Source organism: Plodia interpunctella, chromosome 4 (genome assembly GCF_027563975.2).
Source record: "Plodia interpunctella isolate USDA-ARS_2022_Savannah chromosome 4, ilPloInte3.2, whole genome shotgun sequence".
Classification (NCBI taxonomy): domain Eukaryota; kingdom Metazoa; phylum Arthropoda; class Insecta; order Lepidoptera; family Pyralidae; genus Plodia; species Plodia interpunctella.
The window spans coordinates 32,658-55,252 of record NC_071297.1 but is presented as its reverse complement, the minus strand read 5'-3'; the positions used below and the strand labels follow the sequence as shown (position 1 = coordinate 55,252).

The 22,595-nt window shown below is 52.3% G+C and overlaps 1 protein-coding gene across 1 annotated transcript; it reads left to right on the top strand.

Annotated features, from left to right (window-relative positions):
- Window positions 1-10,397: 10,397 nt before the first annotated feature.
- LOC128669623 (uncharacterized) lies at window positions 10,398-10,892 on the top strand (the record flags this gene model as incomplete). Its single annotated transcript, XM_053744551.1, has 1 exon — window positions 10,398-10,892. A coding segment is annotated over one exon (495 nt), but the record flags the coding sequence as incomplete, so codon positions are not given.
- Window positions 10,893-22,595: the final 11,703 nt, after the last annotated feature.

Sequence of the window (22,595 nt, the reverse complement as noted above, 5' to 3'; positions counted from 1 at the left end):
GTACTAAGGTGTAGTGGCTGTACTAAGGTGTAGTGGCTGTACTAAGGTGTAGTGGCTGTACTAAGGTGTAGTGGCTGTACTAAGGTGTAGTGGCTGTACTAAGGTGTAGTGGCTGTACTAAGGTGTAGTGGCTGTACTAAGGTGTAGTGGCTGTACTAAGGTGTAGTGGCTGTACTAAGGTGTAGTGGCTGTACTAAGGTGTAGTGGCTGTACTAAGGTGTAGTGGCTGTACTAAGGTGTAGTGGCTGTGACTAAGGTGTAGTGGCTGTACTAAGGTGTAGTGGCTGTACTAAGGTGTAGTGGCTGTACTAAGGTGTAGTGGCTGTACTAAGGTGTAGTGGCTGTACTAAGGTGTAGTGGCTGTACTAAGGTGTAGTGGCTGTACTAAGGTGTAGTGGCTGTACTAAGGTGTAGTGGCTGTACTAAGGTGTAGTGGCTGTACTAAGGTGTAGTGGCTGTACTAAGGTGTAGTGGCTGTACTAAGGTGTAGTGGCTGTGACTAAGGTGTAGTGGCTGTACTAAGGTGTAGTGGCTGTACTAAGGTGTAGTGGCTGTACTAAGGTGTAGTGGCTGTACTAAGGTGTAGTGGCTGTACTAAGGTGTAGTGGCTGTACTAAGGTGTAGTGGCTGTACTAAGGTGTAGTGGCTGTACTAAGGTGTAGTGGCTGTACTAAGGTGTAGTGGCTGTGACTAAGGTGTAGTGGCTGTACTAAGGTGTAGTGGCTGTACTAAGGTGTAGTGGCTGTACTAAGGTGTAGTGGCTGTACTAAGGTGTAGTGGCTGTACTAAGGTGTAGTGGCTGTACTAAGGTGTAGTGGCTGTACTAAGGTGTAGTGGCTGTACTAAGGTGTAGTGGCTGTACTAAGGTGTAGTGGCTGTACTAAGGTGTAGTGGCTGTACTAAGGTGTAGTGGCTGTACTAAGGTGTAGTGGCTGTACTAAGGTGTAGTGGCTGTACTAAGGTGTAGTGGCTGTACTAAGGTGTAGTGGCTGTACTAAGGTGTAGTGGCTGTACTAAGGTGTAGTGGCTGTACTAAGGTGTAGTGGCTGTACTAAGGTGTAGTGGCTGTGACTAAGGTGTAGTGGCTGTACTAAGGTGTAGTGGCTGTACTAAGGTGTAGTGGCTGTACTAAGGTGTAGTGGCTGTACTAAGGTGTAGTGGCTGTACTGAGTGTGCTAACCGAGGTGTATTACGATTATTGACGATAAGGGCGACTTGACGTCCTTCACTGTTTCTTATTTTTGTCTTGACGGGTTCAGTGTCTTGGCTCCTTGCTGAGTCGGGACACTGACGGGATCCTATTTGTTGGTCGGGCGTATCCGACCAAAGCTATCGGACCGCTGGTGCGTTCCTGTAGCCAGACAGGGGCCAGTTTCTGCCTCCTGTCTGTAAATTGTGACTTGTTTTGCCCCATTTGGGGCCAATTATTTTTGGTGTGGTCACGTCTGGCCCAACATGGGTAGGACGGTGGCCAAATCTGCACGGGGAAGATCTCTGACCCCAAGGGGGAAGAAATCGACTGGGGGGGATAACGAGGAGGTAGGAGAGAAGACTGTGATCAGCCGGTCAGAGTCTCTCTACTTCTCGGACGGCGAATCGGACGGTGACTCGGATGGGTCAATCTGGCTCCCGGACGTAATGACGACCGGGAAGGAGCGGGGCCAAGCCTCAAAGAGGAAGGCATCAGAGGACGTGGAGGAGGCCGAAAGGGCCTCCAACAAGGTTTCCTCAGCCACGAGAGGCCGGGCTGCTCATCGGGGCTCCTACGCTGGCACGGCCGAGACCAAAGAAAGGCTCCGGGACCTGTCTGCGGACTATGCCCAATTCGAGCGCGAGCTCGAGAAGGCTGGTACCAGCAGGTACCTGAAGGCCAGTGAGAAGAGCGGGAAGAGGTGCCTCGTTGATGAGCACCTGGAAGTGGTGAGGGCGGCTGCCCAGAAGGTTTTGGCGGAGGCCGGAAAGTCCGGCAACCTAAAGGGGACGGCATGGCGGGCCATGAACGAGGCCTGCCATGACATAATTGTGGCGGCCGGGAAAATCGAGGCTCAGTGCGAGGAGTCGGAAGCTGTCCGCATACTCAGGGCGGACAACAAGAGGATGCGGGAGCAGCTTTCGCTCCTCGAGCAGGAGACCAAGGCCCTGCGCACTGCCTTTGCCGAGCGCACGGCACCGGCGCTGAATGAGGCCCAACCAGCGGTGGGTGCCCCCTCGCTGGAGGACATTAGGGGACTCCTCTCTGAATGGAAGGAGTCCTTTGAAAGGAACATGTTCCTCAAGTTGGGGGGCATGGTTAATGACCGCCTCAAGGAAGCGGAGAAAAGGGGCTTTTTGGCCCCTGAACCGATTGTCCGGCCGCCTCTGGCGGCCGATAAGAGGAAAGAGGCCGAACCGTCGGCCCCAAAAGCTGGGAGGAGCTATGCCGGTGCAGTTGCGGGGGCTACCCTGATGCCCCCAGCGCGACCTGGGCCTGCACCCAAGGCTACACCAGCCAAAAAGCAGCCCCAACAAGTGACGGTGCAGGCCCGGACACCTACTGGGCAACCTGTTGAAGTACCTCCGCCTCAGGAAGGTGAACAGGGGTGGGCTGAGGTGGTCAGAAGGGGGAAAAAGAAGGGGAACAAAGCCTCCCCTTCTGCCCAGCCTGAGCCTACCCTAGAGAAGGCCCCCAAGGCGAACGCACAGCCGCCTAAAATAGTCAAATTTGCCGCACCCAAGACCTCGGCGGTGGTGGTGACCCTCAAGCCGGAATCTAAACTAGATTACCGCACGGTGATATCGAGGGCCACCACTATTGACCTGTCGTCAATTGGGGTGGACCATGTGGCGGCTGTCCGTGGCACGGCAACGGGGGCCCGCATTATTGAAATACCCGGGGCTAACAGTGGGGCTGCGGCGGACAGCCTCGCAGAGAAGCTCCGGGAGGTCATAGGGACTGAGGCGGAGGTCACAAGGCCATTCAAGGCGGCCCAAATAAGGGTCTCCGGATTCGACGAGGGAGTAACGCCAGAGGCCCTTAAAGAGGCCACAGCGAGGGCAGGAAAATGTCCACCGGGACAAGTTAAAGTGGGCAACATTCGCATATCACCAGATATGACTGCGGCGGTGATCATCACTTGCCCCGTGGCGGCTGCCAACGCCCTAATCGACGAGGGGCGTCTTCTCGTTGGTTGGACAGCCGCCAAGGTCAGAGGGCTGGAGGCCTTGCCCATGCGGTGCTTCCGGTGCATGGGTATAGGCCACACCAGAGCCCTCTGCCCGTCCCCGGTGGACAGGTCACAGTTGTGCCATCGCTGTGGCAAAGCAGGGCATATTTCATCTGCGTGTGAGGCCAGTGAACCCTGGTGCGCGGTGTGCTATGCGCACAAGCTGGCCGCCAAACACATTATGGGCGGCCCCTCGTGCAATCCCCCGCGCACACGGGGCAAACTGGCCCCAAATAAGGGAACCCCTGAGGGCACCACCATGGAGCACTAATGCCTGGCGGGTCTGCGCAACAGGCAGAGGTGCTGCAGGCCAATGTCAACCACTGCGCCCGTGCACAGGACCTCCTAGTCCAGCACGTGGCGGAGTGGGCCATTGGTGCTGCCGTCGTGGTGGAGCCGTATTGCGTCCCCCCCCTTCCTACTTGGATCGGAGACACGGACGGGCTGGTGGCAATCACCTCTCCCCGAGCTGGAGATCGCCCACCCCTCTCGAGAATTGGTTGTGGTCCGGGATACGCGGCGGCAAAGTGGGGAGAGTTTGCCATAGTTGCGGCATACTTCTCCCCCAACAGGCCGCTGCGTGCCTTTGAGGACTTTCTCGAGAGGGTGGGTGAGGTAATCGGGAGAGCGGCGCCAGCACCGGTGCTACTGATGGGAGACCTCAACGCCAAGCACTCGGCTTGGGGCTCTCCTATCGACGATCCGAGGGGAGAGGCCCTGTACGACTGGGCTGCGGGTTTGGGGCTTGAAGTCCTAAACCGGGGCAACGTCGACACATGCGTGCGGCGGAACGGGGCGTCGATTGTCGACATATCCTTTGCGAGCCCCGTCATTGCCGCGCGTGTCGTGGACTGGCGTGTCCTGGAGGACGTGGAGACCCTCTCGGACCACAGGTACATCCGAATGGGGGTCTCCAACAGGCCCCAGCAGCCCGTACAGGGCTTGAGGGGGCGGGACCGGGGGTTCCCGAGATGGAGTCTGGCCAGCCTCGACAGGGACCTGGCTGAGGAGGCGGCCATGACTGAGGCTTGGATCAGACCCACACCAAGCCGTTCCCTTGGTGTGGACGAGAGGGCAACAGGCCTTCGTGCGTCGCTCACGCGGATCTGCGACGCTTCGATGAGGAGGTCCGGGCCGCCGGCTGCAAAAACGGCGGTTCACTGGTGGTCGGAAGAGATCGCTGCTCTCCGATCCGCCAGTAACCGAGCCCGACGCGATTATACGCGTTGCAGACGGCGGCGTAATGTCGTTGACGGAGAGGAGGCGCGGCTGCACCTCGCTCTCCAGGAGGCCAAAAGGACCCTGTCGGTTGCGATAGCCAAGGCCAAGGACGACGCCTACAAGGAGTTCTTGGCCACGCTCGACAGGGACCCATGGGGGAGGCCATACAGGACTGTTCGCAACAAACTGCGATACGCCCCCCCCACGGCCTCCATGGAACCGGACCTCCTCAAGCGGATCGTGGAAGGCCTGTTCCCCTCTGCTGAGGAATTTGTCCCTCCGAGGATGTCGGCCCCTGAACGGGAGTCCACCGCGGCGAGTGTGCCACCGGTAACGGATGAGGAGTTTGACTGGGGACTAAAGCGTCTGGAGGGCCGCAGAAAGGCCCCAGGCCCAGACGGAGTCCCTGGTCCCATACTCCCGGTGGCGGCGAAACACATTGGGAGCCGCCTCAGAGAACTGTTCGACGACTGCTTGTCGACGGGGCGGTTCCCAAAGCCGTGGAAAGAAGGCCGGCTTGTCCTTATTAGGAAAGAAGGCCGGCCTGAGGACTCTCCTTCGGGGTGGAGGCCCCTCCTGATGCTGGACGAGACGGGTAAACTGCTGGAACGTATCGTGGCGGCCCGAATCGCCCGGCATCTGGAAAATGATGGACCCAATGTGTCGGACTGCCAATATGGCTTTCGAAAGGGGCGGTCCACCATTGACGCCATCGGGGCCCTGAGGACATTCTCGGAGGAAGCAATTGGGGGAGGGGGAGGGGCCGTGGGCGTATCGCTTGATATCGCGAACGCCTTCGGCTCCCTCCCTTATGAAGTGATAGAGGAGGCGCTCCGGTATCACGGAGTGCCCCTCTATCTAAGGAACCTCGTAGGGCACTACCTAACAGGAAGGGAGGTGCTCTACGAGGACAAGGAGGGACGGAAGTCGAGGGCGATGACCTGCGGCGTTCCCCAGGGTTCGGTTTTAGGCCCCCTGCTGTGGAACGTCGGTTTCGACTGGGCCATCCGCGCGGCCCTACCCCCCCGGACAATAGTTATCTGCTATGCAGATGACACAATGGTGGCTGTCCGGGGGGAGCAGTTGGAGAGCACCCTTAGGGCTGCGGCGGTCGCAGCAGACCTGATGCTCACACGCATCAGGATGCTGGGACTAAGGGTGGCCCTCAGCAAGTGCGAGGTCATTGCCTTCGGCAGGAAAAGAAGATGGAGACCGCCCTCGAACGAATGCGTTCCCATTGGCGGGGAGAGAGTCCAGGTGAAGCCGTACATAAAGTACCTGGGCATCATCCTGGACTCACGCTGGGACTTCGGGGAGCACTTTCGTCAACTGGCTCCCCGAGTAATAGGCGCAGCGTCGGCAATGAGCCGTCTGCTGCCCAATGTTGGAGGGCCTGGCGCCTCGTGCCGCCAGCTGTATGCGGGAGTTACCCGCAGCATGGCGCTGTACGGGGCGCCGATCTGGTCGGACAGGCTCTCCACAGCCAACAAGGCCCGGCTGCGTAGGCCACAAAAAGTGGTGGCCAATCGCATCGCCCGGGCCTATGTGACGGTGGCTTGGGCAGCAGCTTGTGCTCTTGCCGGAACCCCGCCATGGGAACTAGAAGCCCAGGTACAAACGGAAGTGTACCGGGAGCGGGCCAGGTGCAGGTCACTTGAAATCAGGCTCGCTCCCAGGGAAATGAGGGCGGTCAGGCAGCTGGCCGTGGACAGATTGCGCGAGCGATGGAAAGTCGAGCTGGAGAACTCCCCATATGGTGTAAGAACCATTGGGGCGCTCCTGCCATCGCTCGCAGACTGGGTCGGAAGGGGCCACGGCCAGCTGACCTACAGGTTGACGCAGGTAATGACCGGACACGGGTGCTTCGGTCATTACCTGCACAGGATTGGGAGAGAGGCGAGCGCGGTCTGCCATGAGTGTGGAGAGCCGGATGATACGGCCCAACACACTCTGGCAGACTGCGAAAAGTGGGCGGAAGAGAGAGTTGTTCTCGTCGTGGAACTGGGAGGAGACGACCTTTCGCTGCACAGCGTCGTAGACAAGATGCTGCGCAGCGAAAGGTGTTGGGATGCTGTGGCTTCCTTCTGCGAGGCTGTCATCTCGCAGAAGGAGGCCGCCGAGAGGGTGCGTGAGGCGCAAGCCGACGCCCCTCTGAATAGGAGAGGCAGAGGTGGCAGGCGGCGGGCACGATACGCCCGTCGTCTGCTACGGTGAGGACGCCTGGCGAGGCAGAACCGGGGGGCGTCGTGGTGAAATGTCCGCGATCCCATGGCGCCCCCATCAACGGTTGGTTGGAAAACGCCGCAGGAGGTTTTAGTGGGTAGTCTGGGCCGGCAGCGGCCTGGGAGCCCCACACTCCGGGGGAGATGTTCTTCCCCTGGGTCGCCCGTAAATGGGTTTCCTCCTGCGAGAACAAAAAAAAAAAAAAAAGGTTAGGTTAGGTTAGGTTAGGTTAGGTTAGGTTAGGTTAGGTTAGGTTAGGTTAGGTTAGGTTGGGGTGCTACTGGGGAACCACCCCACAGTGCTTGCGTCCACGTCGCGTTCCCCGGGCAACGTCGCGTCCTAACCACCGTAACGGAGTGGTTAGGCCGACGGCTAAAGTGCACTGTGCAGAAGGAGCAATTTGCAATTGTGAAGAATGTCATCTAATGACCAAACCTTGAGGGACGCCCGCGGGCGTTTCCTGAAAAAAGGCCCTTCTCAGGGCCACCCAAAAGGCCCTTCTCAGGGCCACCCAAAAGGCCCTTCTCAGGGCCACCCAAAAGGCCCTTCTCAGGGCCACCCAAAAGGCCCTTCTCAGGGCCACCCAAAAGGCCCTTCTCAGGGCCAAACAAAGGGAAGGGGGGAAATGGAATGTTCAGGGTCTGAACATTCCGATGGGGAGGAAACTGACGGGAGTGGCCTCGCTGTGGGCCAAGAGAGGATGGGGAGCCTGTTGGGAAGTGCGGGCTCCATCACCTCGTTGTCGGAGTCGGTGCTGGGCAACAAGCGCCTCTATTCTGAGGTGGCGACTGGTTCCGGCACCGACACTGAGGTCGGTGTGCCACGGGCACAGTCAGTGGCGAAGAGGGGCAAGGCTCGGGGTGCCTCGCACCTGACGAGGGCCCGGGCTGAGGCGAGGAGGAGTCAAGAGGAGGATGCCGAGGCTTCCTTCTCGGCCTCTCTAGGGGCTCGGGCCTTCCGGAGGGGAGGACCCCTGAATGGTGGGGACGATGATGTGGTGGTGGCCCCCATTGATGCGCGGGACTTTGGGGCCATGGGTGCTGATGGACTCATGGCCACTGCGATGGAGAGGCTGGGTATAATAACCAGCCTCGTCGGGAAGACTGCCGCCCTCAAGGGGGGCTTCAGCTCCAAAATTATGCGGGCCTCCTCGGATATCAGGGATATCGTGGACACCCTGGTGGCGCGCAGCGAGTCGGACGAAGTTCGACGCCTTAAGGCCGATAATGGTCGCCTCCAAAGGGAGGTGGCCATTATGAAGGCTGAGGTCGCTGCGCTCCGCCGGGGGTTCGAGGAGGCTCGCCGTGAGGCTGCTCAGGCTGCGCGGACGGTGCAGCGGCAGGCTGCTCCAGTGGAGGATGAGCTGGAGCAGAGGATGGCCAGATTGATTGATGGCCGTCTGGCAGCGCTAGGACTGGCTGGGTGTCCTCGGAGTGCCACTCGTCCACCTCTGGCGGGTGACAACTCCGAGGTGGCGAGGGCTGCAAGGACGGCCATTGAGGAGGCCTCCGGTCTGGGTCCGGCGCCGCGGCCTGAGCAGCCGGTGGAGTTGGAGGTTCGGGCCCCTGCACGCCCGGCCTCTGAGAGGCGGGGTTGTAAGGGGGTAGGTGCTGGGGGAGTGACAGAGTGGGGGCCCTTCGGGCCGTCGACCTCAACAGCTGTGGTCGACGAATGCCCGGAGCTCCCCTGGGTCGAAGTCCGGGGGAGGAGGGGGAAGGGGAAGGGCGTGGGAAAGAAGTCCCAGCCCAAACCTGCGGAGCGACCGGCGGCGGCCCCAACAAAGGCCACTGCAACGGCGCCCAAGGCACCCCCCAGAGCGGCGCCAGCGAGGGCGGCCAAGCTGTCGGCCCCTAGCTCCTCGGCTGTAATTCTCAAGTTACAGCCGGAGGCAGCGCAAAAAGGGGCCACATACAGCTCCGCCCTCCTCAAGGCCGAGCAGGCGGTGAGCCTGGAGGGGCTAGGAATCGGCTCGCTTCGGATTCGCCCGAGTGCGACCGGAGCGAGGCTAATCGAGGTCTCTGGCCCCTCCAACTCAGACAAGGCAGATGCGCTTGCATCGGCCTTGAAGGCGGCCCTTTCCGGCGTCGCGGACGTTTCCAGGCCCGTCAAAACCGCGGACTTCCGCGTGACGGGCCTGAATGATGCGGCAACGGCGCAGCGGATAGGTTAGGTTAGGTTAGGTTAGGTTAGGTTAGGTTAGGTTAGGTTAGGTTAGGTTAGGTTAGGTTAGGTTAGGTTAGGTTAGGTTAGGTTAGGTTAGGTTAGGTTGGGGTGCTACTGTCAGGAAACCTCCACGTTGGCTCGATGATTTGAAGGTTTGCTTCTGTCACTTGATCTTTGATTCGGTGATAGCGGCGGCTGACAAGTTATTGGGCTGGTGCACCCTGGGCGACGGTTAATAACTCCCCGTTTAGGGGTCTTGTTAGCCGTTGGCAAATGTCCTGGCAACTGGTGGTGGGTTACCCATGTCGGGTAACCCAGGTTGGAGAGCCAATTGGCTCAGTGGCTGTGAGAGAAGGGGGCTAAGCCCTCTACTCTTACAGCCGTGGTAGGGGTCGCGGGGGAAGAGGAGGGGTTGGTATTACGGTGCGCCGCTCTCCCTATCCTCCGCGACCAGGCGCGGCCATGGCGCTAACATGGTGATCGGTGGGGCCGCAGGGGAGGAGGACTGCCGGTATTACGGTGCGCCGCTGTCCCTATCCTCTGCGGCCGAATGAGGCGCGGCCATGGCGCAGGCATGGTGGTCGGTGGGGCCGCAGAGGAGGAGGACTGCCGGTATTACGGTGCGCCGCTGTCCCTATCCTCTGCGGCCGAATAAGACGGAGAGCCGCTGCCTCCGGTCTGCTTCCGGACTGGATGGCGTGCGGCTCGCCTTGGTGGTTGGGGGCGCGCCTGCGGGCGCCCCCCTGAATCGGTGGGACAAGGGTCCCACCCGGCGGCAGGGGTCCTCCAGATGTCGGAGGGCCCCTGAGAGTGGAGAGTCCGGTCTCTGGGGATAGAGACCGGCCAGTCGCTGAGGCGCCTTGTGCTAGTTAGATCCGAGGCGCCTCTTTGTAAAAAGCGGCCGATGGCATCCGCAGGGGTTTAGTGGGTAGTCTGGGCCGATTAGCTGCCCAGGAGTCCCACACTCAGTGCGTAAATGCATTCCCCTGCGAAAACAAAAAAAAAAAAAAAAAAAGGTTAGGTTAGGTTAGGTTAGGTTAGGTTAGGTTGGGGGACACCCCACAGTGCTAGCGTCCTCGTCGCGTCCCCTGGGCAACGTCGCGTCCTGACCACCGTAACGGAGTGGCAGGCCGACGGCTAATTGGCACTGTGCAAGAAGGAGCAATCGTTGCGCTAAAATGAACGGAACTCAATTGCGGGACGCCTCCGGGCGTTTCCTGAAAAAGGGCCCTTCTCAGGGCCACCCAAACGGCCCTTCTCAGGGCCAATCAAACGGCCCTTCTCAGGGCCAACTAAAGGGAAGGAGTGGGAAACGGCTTTGTGGTGGCGGTTCGGGGAGAGTACGCCATAATTGGTGTTTACTTCTCCCCGAACCGGGATTTGCCGGCCCTGGAGCGGTTCTTGGATGCTCTGGGGCCGGAAATAAGGCGGTTAGCGCCCCTAAAGGTCTTCGTGGCCGGTGACTTCAACGCCAAATCAACGGCGTGGGGGAACCCGGCCACGGAGCCCAAGGGGCGAAAGGTGGAAGAGTGGGCGCTGGCCGCGGGGCTGTCTCTCCTAAACAGGGGGACAGCCCACACGTGCGTGCGACGGACGGGCGGATCGGTGGTGGACCTGACGTTCGCCACCCCCTCCGCCGCGCGCTCCGTGTCGGACTGGAGGGTGGAAGGGGGGGTGGAGACACTCTCGGACCACTTGTATATTCGGTTCGAGGTGTCGGCCGCCCCCCAATGTCAGGCGGCATCATCGTCCCGGGTGTGCAGCCGGTTCCCGCGCTGGGCCCTTACGCGGCTTGACCGGGAGCTGGCGGAAGAGGCGGCCATCGTCGGCCGCTGGAGCCTCCCGCCTCTAGACGGAATGGGGGTGGACGACGCGGCTGACCGTCTCGGCGACGCTTTCACAGCGGTGTGCCGGGCGGCCATGCCAAGCGTAGGTCGAGCCCCCCCTAGGCGGGCGGTCTATTGGTGGTCGGCGGAGATTGCCGCCCTTCGCGTCGCCTGCAACGCGGCCCGAAGGGCCTATAGTCGAAGCAGGCGGCGCAGTCCCCGGGACGAGGAGAGGGATGGTCAGCTGTATGCGGTGTATGTGGAAAACCGTAAGGAGCTGCAGCTGGCCATCGGTCGGGCCAAGGAGGAAGCCTTCGAGGAGCTGGTGGAGGGTATCGAAAGAGACCCATGGGGCCGGCCGTATAAGTGGGCGCGAGACAAATTGCGCCCACAGGCGACCCCGCTAACGGAGACCCTTCAGCCAGCTCTGCTGGGGGAGATTGTCGGGGATCTATTCCCCGGCAATCCGCGAGGGTTTTCTCCTCCGAGGATGGCCCGACAGCCGCCTGACGCGGAGGGAGAAGAGGTGGAGGCGGATCCGCCTCCCGTCACCGACGTCGAAATGGAGGTGGTCCTCGACCGCCTCCAGACAAGGAAGAGGGCACCGGGTCCAGACGGGGTGCACGGGAAAGTGCTTGCGCTGATTCTCGTGCACCTCGGGGAGGAGTTTCGGGGGCTGCTCAACCGCTGTCTGCGAGAGGGGCAGTTCCCGAAATTATGGAAGGAGGGCCGGCTCTGCCTTATTCCGAAGGGGAGCCGGCCCTTGGACTCGGCTTCGGCGGTGCGACCTCTGGTCCTGCTGAGCGAGGCTGGGAAGGCCCTAGAGAGTGTTGTGGCCTCTCGCCTCGTTCGGCATGTGGAGGAAGGCCCGGGACCGCGTCTCTCTGACGTGCAGTACGGATTCCGGGCCAAGAGGTCCACCATCGACGCCCTCAGGCGTCTGCGGTCGGTGACGGAGGAGGCGGACAGAGAAGGCGAGGTGACCCTGGCGACGTCGTTAGACATCGCCAACGCCTTCAACAGTATCCCGCACTGTGTAATACGGGAGGCGCTCCGGTACTTCGGAGTGCCCTCGTACCTGCGGGGGCTGTTGGGGGCGTACCTGGAGGAGCGGGTCGTCCTGTACGAGGACAGGGGAGGCCAAATGGTCCGGCGGGGCGTCGGGTGCGGTGTCCCGCAGGGGTCGATTCTCGGCCCTATCCTGTGGGACATCGCATACGATTGGGTCCTGCGGTGCCGGCTTCCCCCCGGGACGGGTGTCATCTGCTATGCGGATGACACTCTCTTCACGTCCCGGGGTGCGAATTTCGGTGAGGCGGCGCGGCTGGCCGAAACGGGCCTCGCCCTTTTGGTCGGCCGCATAGAGAGGTTGGGGCTTCGGGTCCGACTGGATAAGACCGAAGTCCTCCTCTTCCGCGGGGCCCGGACGCGAGGACCTCCCCCAGGGGCGCGCCTCCAGGTGGGTCATGAGGAGTTGAGGGTGAGTGCCCAGATGAAATACCTGGGCCTCATCCTCGACGGGAGATGGTCCTTTGTCCCCCACTTCCGAGAGCTGGGGCAAAGGATCATCAGGACGGCTGCGTCGCTGGGCCGACTCCTGCCCAATCTGGGTGGGCCCAGCGACGCTGTACGGAAGCTGTACTCCGGCGTGTGCCGGAGTATGGCGATGTACGGCGCCCCCGTTTGGGTGGACGCCCTTGCCGCGGAGAATAAGCGCCTTCTCCGGCAGGCGCAGAAGGTGATCGCGGTAAGGGCGATACGGGGGTACCGTACAGTGGCGTTCTCTGCGGCCACAGCCCTCGCGGGCGACCCGCCGTGGGAGTTGGTGGCGGAGGTGCTCGCCGAGGTTTACCACTTTGTGGCGAACAGGAGGGAAATCGGCGAGCACCCCTCGCCTGAGATGGTCCGGCGGGTCCGCTTGCGAGGGCAAGCGGAACTCATGCGGAGGTGGGAGGCAGACCTGGCGCGGGCAACGTACGGTGTACGCACAGTGGAGGCCCTGCGCCAGGTCCTGGAGAGATGGATGTTGAGGCGGCGCAAGCCTCTCACCTTCCGCATGACGCAGGTGCTCACCGGGCATGGCTGCTTCGGTGAGTACTTGCACCGCGTGGCCCAGCGGGAGACCGAGCCGGTCTGCCACGATTGTGGCGAGGCTCGGGACACTGCTCAACATGTTCTAGAGCAGTGTCCCAGGTGGAGTCGGCAGCGCCACGATCTGGTGGCAGTGCTCGGTGGAGTGGATCTGTCGCTCCCGAGTGTCGTCAATGCGATGCTCGGGAGTGACGGAGCCTGGGCGGCAGTGGCCTCCTTCTGTGAGACTGTTATGTCACAGAGGGAGGCCGAGGAAAGGAACCGCGAGGACCACCCCCTCGCGGAGCCGATCCGCAGAAGGCGGACGGGGGTGCGACGCAGGCGCTACCTTGCGCGCCTGCAGGCGCCCCCCTAAATCGGTGGGACTAGTCCCACCCGACGGCAGGGGTCCACCAGGTGTCGGTGGGCCCCTGAGAATGGTGAGTCCGGTCTCTGGCGAAAGAGACCGGCCAGTCGCTGAGGCGTCTTGTGTTAGATAGATCCGAGGCGCCTCCCTGTAAAGCGGCCGATGGCACCCGCAGGGGTTTAGTGGGTAGTCTGGGCTGGATAGCGGCCCAGGAGTCCCACACTCAGTGCGTAAATGCATTCCCCTGCGAAAACAAAAAAAAAAAAAAAAAAAAAAAGGTTAGGTTAGGTTAGGTTAGGTTAGGTTAGGTTAGGTTAGGTTAGGTTAGGTTAGGTTAGGTTAGGTTAGGTTAGGTTAGGTTAGGTTAGGTTAGGTTAGGTTAGGTTAGGTTAGGTTAGGTTAGGTTAGGTTAGGTTAGGTTAGGTTAGGTTAGGTTAGGTTAGGTTAGGTTAGGTTAGGTTAGGTTAGGTTAGGTTAGGTTAGGTTAGGTTAGGTTAGGTTAGGTTAGGTTAGGTTAGGTTAGGTTAGGTTAGGTTAGGTTAGGTTAGGTTAGGTTAGGTTAGGTTAGGTTAGGTTAGGTTAGGTTAGGTTAGGTTAGGTTAGGTTAGGTTAGGTTAGGTTAGGTTAGGTTAGGTTAGGTTAGGTTAGGTTAGGTTAGGTTAGGTTAGGTTAGGTTTTTTTTTTAGATTTCTCCTGGATGCTACACGACATCCGGGAGGAATTTATTATCGAGCATTATTACAGAGTTTCTTACATAATATATATCGGAGTTTTACATAAGCAATTGTCTTTGATTTTACAGTTTTGTTGCCTCTGCGATTTGATACAGTGGCGTTTATTTTATAATCACTTAATTATTAATCTAGTTACAATTGTAGGTTAAATTTTTTCAAGTTAGTTAGTATGCTGTGTAAATGGTTTGCTAATGTCTTGATGGTGGAGTCTCGGTGATGAATTTGATTGAGGTCATATGGGTATATCTTGTAGATCCTGGCTACTTCTTCATGTTCGTTTCTTGGTTTGTAAAATTTTGGTGTTCTGTTGGGTGTTTCATGGGTTGTTTGTTAGGTTATAAGTTGAGTAGTTTCAAAATTCGGTGCTATTTTTTTTCTGTAAATTTTCTTAATTGTTCTAAGTTCTGGGAAGAATTTGTTAATGTGATGGCTCTTCATGAGGTTTATTTGGAGGAATTTCGTTTCTGTTTAATATCCAAAGTCAGTGGCTTCTTCTATTCTGTTTTTGGCTGCCCTTATTCTAGGGCACAGCTTATGGTCGGTTGCGGAGTGGTTTAGGTTGAGTTGTGTGTCTTGGATGTTCCTTATTTGGCCTTTGCCTGCACAATTGTAACAGCAGGCTGACTCTGGAGCGTTCTTAGTTGGACAGGTGTCAATCTGGTGGTCAGGGGATGCACAGTGTGCGCACGGTTTAGTTTTGGATGTGCACTTGTTTTTCGTGTGTCCAAATTGGAGGCACGAGTGGCACTGTATAAATCTTGTTTGGGGGGCTACGTGCACTCGTTGCAAGTCAACAGCGATCCTCTCTAGTCCGATGATACGGGCGTAAACAGAGGGGTCGACTTCTAGTACGGCGTTGTATAGTTTAGGGTTCCTGTTGTTTGTCAAGTAGCACAGCCTGATTGATTCTGTTGGGAGAGTGTTTTGTGTTGTAATGATTTGTATGAGTTCTTCTCTTTTTATTCGGCTATGGATTCCCTTTGCAATAATTAGTGGTTTACGTTTCTTTGGTATAGAGGCTTGCAGGTGTTCGAACTGGTTGATGTACTCTAATGTTTCTTTCTGTTGTTGTGGGTTTTCAACTTCTATTATAAGTTTGTCTTTTGTAATCTGGGTTATTTTGCTGGGGGCGAAGTTCTTATCTTTAAATGAGATTTGTTCTCTCAGAGTCTGTATAGCTGGTTTGGCGTTATCGCCGTCGGGGGTTGGGGTCTTGACAAGAATAGCTGGTTTAGTGGGGGTCTTGGCGGTCAAAGAGGCATATGTGGGGGCCTTGGAGGGAGTAGAGAGGGTATGGAACGCCTCAAGCTCCTCCCTAAAAACCCGTCTGAGAGTGTCTTCCTGAATAGTGGGGTTTGGGGTTAAGGGGTTAGGGGTGTCCTGAGAGCTTTTCTCACTATTGCTCGATGTAATTCTTATCGTAGTGCTCTTAATAGCTTCTGCTGCTTCTACTATTAATTTCTTATTGGGTGCTGTGACGCTTTTTCCTTGATTAATTGCTTCAATAATGATGTTTGCTAGCTGATATATTTTTTCTGTGGGGTTTTCTGACAAATTGGGGAGGGTCGGGGGGGTGGGCAAGGTGGCTTTAACGCTAGCCATGGTAAATGAAAGAAAGAATGACTTTATCAAAAAAAAAAAAAAAAAAAAAAAAAAATAAGAGAAATATTTTAACTTTATAAATTAATATCTTAGGAACTAGTTGAGAAAAGATTTCAAAAATGGCGTAGGTGTACTTCTGTGGGTCTAATCTATTGGAAAAGAGTGCAATTTTGACCAAAAATGCGAAAAAGTAGTGAAAATTTCCGATTTTACGAGCTTAATATCTCAGAAAGTACTGGGTATAAAATTCCAAAAACAGCGTGAAACTTATTTTTTAGGTCTAGACTATGGATGTATGATGTTGGTTTGTCCAAAAATCCCGTAGGAGAAAAGTGATTTTTCAGTTTGAAATTACGTAAAGTCGTCGAGAAAATGTTCTCTTTTTTGGTTAGGACGGTCTATCTCAGAAACTATGGCAGGGAAAATTCTCAGATTTGGCACAATTATGGTCAGATAGATGCACTAGGGGCTCAACTATGTCACTTAGCTCTGGGGCTCCAGGGTCCTGGTGTGTGATGACGCGAAGTCGCCAGATGTTGAATTTCGGCAGGAAAAACGGCTGTATCTCAAGAACGCGGGACCCCAGGAACTTGGTGAAACTGCCTTCAGATGCGTCTTCTTACCGCACTTCAGGAGGCAGTTGAACCACTAGCGAAGGTGCATGGGTTTAGCCGCAAACACAAGAAAACCGCTGATTGGCTGTGATGGTTTTTCTGTGATAGCCACCTGATGGCTCAGCAGAAATGTCTCAAATTTGGTGAAATTGTAGTCACTGATTTTACACACAAGATAGCAGTTCAAAAAAGTGGGGTTATCGATCTTATTCCAGAGAAAAAATTTTTTGAAGTTTAAAATTTTTAAAAGTGAAAATGTTTGGGTTTCCTGTTGTTACACTATTGTCTTAATATCACTGTACTATATGTCAAAAGTTGCGCACTGTTGTAACCTTTAATTTGGTATATGAATCATAGAGATATCTGTCCACTTGGTTTTTTTATTGATTTTAATATGAAAAAAGTCAACGAAAATTTTGAGTTTTTGCACTTTTAAAAATGGTTACTAAAAATCTACACTTATAACACTAAACACAGTTTGTAGCACTAATAAGCGCGCATTTTTTAAGGTATCTCACTTAGCTGTAGCGCTTTTAGATCCGGAGGTATTAATTTTTTAAACGAAAAATGGGGAATTTTTTGCGCGGAGCGACGCGGACCGTGTGCGTTCAGCTCGCGCGCGGCGGGGAGACTGGTTAGGTTAGGTTAGGTTAGGTTAGGTTAGGTTAGGTTAGGTTAGGTTAGGTTAGGTTTTTTTTTTTTTTTTTAGATTTCTCCTGGATGCTACACGACATCCGGGAGGAATTTATTATCGAGCATTATTACAGAGTTTCTTACATAATATATATTGGAGTTTTACATGAGCAATTGTCTTTGATTTTACAGTTTTGTTGCCTCTGCGATTTGATACAGTGGCGTTTATTTTATAATCACTTAATTATTAATCTAGTTACAATTGTAGGTTAAATTTTTTCAAGTTAGTATGCTGTGTAAATGGTTTGCTAATGTCTTAATGGTGGAGTCTCGGTGATGAATTTGATTGAGGTCATATGGGTCTATCTTGTAGATCCTGGCTACTTCTTCATGTTCGTTTCTTGATTTGTAAAATTTTGGTGTTCTGTTAGGTGTTTCATGGGTTGTATGCTAGGTTATAAGTTGAGTAGTTTCAAATTTCGGTGCTATTTTTTTTTTTTTTTTTTTTCCTGTAAATTTTCTTAATTGTTCTGAGTTCTGGGAAGAATTAGTTAATGTGATGGCTCTTCATGAGGTTTATTTGGAGGAATTTCGTTTCTGTTTAATATCCAAAGTCAGTGGCTTCTTCTATTCTATTTTTGGCTGCCCTTATTCTAGGGCACAGCTTATGGTCGGTTGCGGAGTGGTTTAGGTTGAGTTGTGTGTCTTGGGTGTTCCTTATTTGGCCTTTGCCTGCGCAATTGTAACAGCAGGCTGACTCTGGAGCGTTCTTGGTTGGACAGGTGTCAATCTGGTGGTCAGGGGATGCACAGTGTGCGCACGGTTTAGTTTTGGATGTGCACTTGTTTTTCGTGTGTCCAAATTGGAGGCACGAGTGGCACTGTATAAATCTTGTTTGGGGGGCTACGTGCACTCGTTGCAAGTCAACAGCGATCCTCTCTAGTCCGATGATACGGGCGTAAACAGAGGGGTCGACTTCTAGTACGGCGTTGTATAGTTTAGGGTTCCTGTTGTTAGTCAAGTAGCACAGCCTGATTGATTCTGTTGGGAGAGTGTTTTGTGTTGTAATGATTTGTATAAGTTCTTCTCTTTTTATTCGGCTATGGATTCCCTTTGCAATAATTAGTGGTTTACGTTTCTTTGGTATAGAGGCTTGCAGGTGTTCGAACTGGTTAATGTACTCTAATGTTTCTTTCTGTTGTTGTGGGTTTTCAACTTCTATTATAAGTTTGTCTTTTGTAATCTGGGTTATTTTGCTAGGGGCGAAGTTCTTATCTTTGAATGAGATTTGTTCTCTCAGAGTCTGTATAGCTGGTTTGGCGTTGTCGCCGTCGGGGGTTGGGGTCTTGACAAGAATGGCTGGTTTAGTGGGGGTCTTGGCGGTCAAAGAGGCATATGTGGGGGCCTTGGAGGGAGTAGAGAGGGTATGGAACGCCTCAAGCTCCTCCCTAAAAACCCGTCTGAGAGTGTCTTCCTGAATAGTGGGGTTTGGGGTTAGGGGGTTAGGGGTGTCCTGAGAGCTTTTCTCACTATTGCTCGATGTGATTCTTATCGTAGTGCTCTTGATAGCTTCTGCTGCTTCTACTATTAATTTCTTGTTGGGTGCTGTGACGCTTTTTCCTTGATTGGTTAGGTTAGGTTAGGTTAGGTTAGGTTAGGTTAGGTTAGGTTAGGTTAGGTTAGGTTAGGTTAGGTTAGGTTAGGTTAGGTTAGGTTAGGTTAGGTTAGGTTAGGTTAGGTTAGGTTAGGTTAGGTTAGGTTAGGTTAGGTTAGGTTAGGTTAGGTTAGGTTAGGTTAGGTTAGGTTAGGTTAGGTTAGGTTAGGTTAGGTTAGGTTAGGTTAGGTTAGGTTAGGTTAGGTTAGGTTAGGTTAGGTTAGGTTAGGTTAGGTTAGGTTAGGTTAGGTTAGGTTAGGTTAGGTTAGGTTAGGTTAGGTTAGGTTAGGTTAGGTTAGGTTTTTTTTAGATTTCTCCTGGATGCTACACGACATCCGGGAGGAATTTATTATCGAGCATTATTACAGAGTTTCTTACATAATATATATTGGAGTTTTACATGAGCAATTGTCTTTGATTTTTACAGTTTTGTTGCCTCTGCGATTTGATACAGTGGCGTTTATTTTATAATCACTTAATTATTAATCTAGTTACAATTGTAGGTTAAATTTTTTCAAGTTAGTATGCTGTGTAAATGGTTTGCTAATGTCTTGATGGTGGAGTCTCGGTGATGAATTTGATTGAGGTCATATGGGTCTATCTTGTAGATCCTGGCTACTTCTTCATGTTCGTTTCTTGATTTGTAAAATTTTGGTGTTCTGTTAGGTGTTTCATGGGTTGTATGCTAGGTTATAAGTTGAGTAGTTTCAAATTTCGGTGCTATTTTTTTTTTTCTGTAAATTTTCTTAATTGTTCTAAGTTCTGGGGAGAATTTGTTAATTGGAGGAATTTCGTTTCTGTTTAATATCCAAAGTCAGTGGCTTCTTCTATTCTGTTTTTGGCTGCCCTTATTCTAGGGCACAGCTTATGGTCGGTTGCGGAGTGGTTTAGGTTGAGTTGTGTGTCTTGGATGTTCCTTATTTGGCCTTTGCCTGCACAATTGTAACAGCAGGCTGACTCTGGAGCGTTCTTGGTTGGACAGGTGTCAATCTGGTGGTCAGGGGATGCACAGTGTGCGCACGGTTTAGTTTTGGATGTGCACTTGTTTTTCGTGTGTCCAAATTGGAGGCACGAGTGGCACTGTATAAATCTTGTTTGGGGGGCTACGTGCACTCGTTGCAAGTCAACAGCGATCCTCTCTAGTCCGATGATACGGGCGTAAACAGAGGGGTCGACTTCTAGTACGGCGTTGTATAGTTTAGGGTTCCTGTTGTTAGTCAAGTAGCACAGCCTGATTGATTCTGTTGGGAGAGTGTTTTGTGTTGTAATGATTTGTATAAGTTCTTCTCTTTTTATTCGGCTATGGATTCCCTTTGCAATAATTAGTGGTTTACGTTTCTTTGGTATAGAGGCTTGCAGGTGTTCGAACTGGTTAATGTACTCTAATGTTTCTTTCTGTTGTTGTGGGTTTTCAACTTCTATTATAAGTTTGTCTTTTGTAATCTGGGTTATTTTGCTAGGGGCGAAGTTCTTATCTTTAAATGAGATTTGTTCTCTCAGAGTCTGTATAGCTGGTTTGGCGTTGTCGCCGTCGGGGGTTGGGGTCTTGACAAGAATGGCTGGTTTAGTGGGGGTCTTGGCGGTCAAAGAGGCATATGTGGGGGCCTTGGTGGGAGTAGAGAGGGTATGGAACGCCTCAAGCTCCTCCCTAAAAACCCGTCTGAGAGTGTCTTCCTGAATATTGGGGTTTGGGGTTAGGGGGTTAGGGGTGTCCTGAGAGCTTTTCTCACTATTGCTCGATGTGATTCTTATCGTAGTGCTCTTAATAGCTTCTGCTGCTTCTACTATTAATTTCTTGTTGGGTGCTGTGACGCTTTTTCCTTGATTAATTGCTTCAATAATGATGTTTGCTAGCTGATATATTTTTTCTGTGGGGTTTTCTGACAAATTGGGGAGGGTCGGGAGGGTGGGCAAGGTGGCTTTAACGCTTGCCATGGTAAATGGAAGAAAGAATGACTTTACCAAAAAAAAAAAAAAAAGGTAAGAGAAATATTTTAACTTTATAAATTAATATCTCAGGAACTAGTTGAGAAAAGATTTCAAAAATGGCATAGGTGTACTTCTGTGGGTCTAATCTATTGGAAAAGAGTGCAATTTTGACCAAAAATGCGAAAAAGTAGTGAAAATTTCCGATTTTACGAGCTTAATATCTCAGAAAGTACTGGGTATAAAATTCCAAAAACAGCGTGAAACTTATTTTTTAGGTCTAGACTATGGATGTATGATGTTGGTTTGTCCAAAAATCCCGTAGGAGAAAAGTGATTTTTCAGTTTGAAATTACGTAAAGTCGTCGAGAAAATGTTCTCTTTTTTGGTTAGGACGGTATATCTCAGAAACTATGGCAGGGAAAATTCTCAGATTTGGCACAATTATGGTCAGATAGATGCACTAGGGGCTCAACTATGTCACTTAGCTCTGGGGCTCCAGGGTCCTGGTGTGTGATGACGCGAAGTCGCCAGATGTTGAATTTCGGCAGGAAAAACGGCTGTATCTCAGGAACGCGGGATCCCAGGAACTTGGTGAAACTGCCTTCAGATGCGTCTTCTTACCGCACTTCAGGAGGCAGTTGAACCACTAGCGTAGGTGCATGGGTTTAGCCGCAAACACAAGAAAACCGCTGATTGGCTGTGATCGTTTTTCTGTGATAGCCACCTGATGGCTCAGCAGAAATGTCTCAAATTTGGTGAAATTGTGGTCACGGATTTTACACATAAGATAGCAGTTCAAAAAAGTGGGGTTATCGATCTTATTCCAGAGAAAAAATTTTTTGAAGTTTAAAATTTTTAAAAGTGAAAATGTTTGGGTTTCCTGTTGTTACACTATTGTCTTAATATCACTGTACTATATGTCAAAAGTTGCGCACTATTGTAACCTTTAATTTGGTATATGAATCATAAAGATATCTGTCCACTGGGTTTTTTTATTGATTTTAATATGAAAAAAGTCAACGAAAATTTAGAGTTTTTGCACTTTTAAAAATAGTTACTAAAAATCTACACTTATAACACTACACACAGTTTATAGCACTAATAAGCACGCATTTTTTAAGGTATCTCACTTAGCTGTAGCACTTTTAGATCCGGAGGTATTAATTTTTTAAACGAAAAATGGGGAATTTTTTGCGCGGAGCGACGTGGACCGTGTGCGTTCAGCTCGCGCGCGGCGGGGAGACTGGGTTAGGTTAGGTTAGGTTAGGTTAGGTTAGGTTAGGTTAGGTTAGGTTAGGTTAGGTTAGGTTAGGTTAGGTTAGGTTAGGTTAGGTTAGGTTAGGTTAGGTTAGGTTAGGTTTTTTTTTTTAGATTTCTCCTGGATGCTACACGACATCCGGGAGGAATTTATTATCGAGCATTATTACAGAGTTTCTTGCATAATATATATCGTAGTTTTACATAAGCAATTGTCTTTGATTTTACAGTTTTGTTGCCTCTGCGATTTGATACAGTGGCGTTTATTTTATAATCACTTAATTATTAATCTAGTTACAATTGTAGGTTACATTTTTTCAAGTTAGTTAGTATGCTGTGTAAATGGTTGCTAATGTCTTGATGATGGAGTCTCGGTGATGAATTTGATATAGGTCATATGGGTCTATCTTGTAGATCCTGGCTACTTCTTTGTGTTCGTTTCTTGATTTGTAAAATTTTGGGCAGTGTTCTATTAGGTGTTTCATGGGTTGTATGCTAGGTTATAAGTTGAGTAGTTTCAAAATTCGGTGCTATTTTTTTTTTTTCTGTAATTTTTCTTAATTGTTCTAAACTTGGGAAGAATTTGTTACTGTGATGGCCTGTTATTTCCTGTAATCCATTTTTAGTTGTGTTACCGCTATGTTACTGTTGGAGGATTGTGCCATTCCGAGGGCTGAAATTTTGTTTTTAATGAGGATTGCTGCTTTAACTTTTTGAAAATATTGAATGAATTCGTGGTGCGTGCGGTAGCTCTTCATGAGGTTTATTTGGAGGAATTTCGTTTCTGTTTAATATCCAAAGTCAGTGGCTTCTTCTATTCTGTTTATGGCTGCCCTTATTCTAGGGCACAGCTTATGGTCGGTTGCGGAGTGGTTTAGGTTGAGTTGTGTGTCTTGGATGTTCCTTATTTGGCCTTTGCCTGCACAGTTGTAACAGCAGGCTGACTCTGGAGCGTTCTTGGTTGGACAGGTGTCAATCTGGTGGTCAGGGGATGCACAGTGTGCGCACGGTTTAGTTTTGGATGTGCACTTGTTTTTCGTGTGTCCAAATTGGAGGCACGAGTGACACTGTATAAATCTTGTTTGGGGGGCTACGTGCAC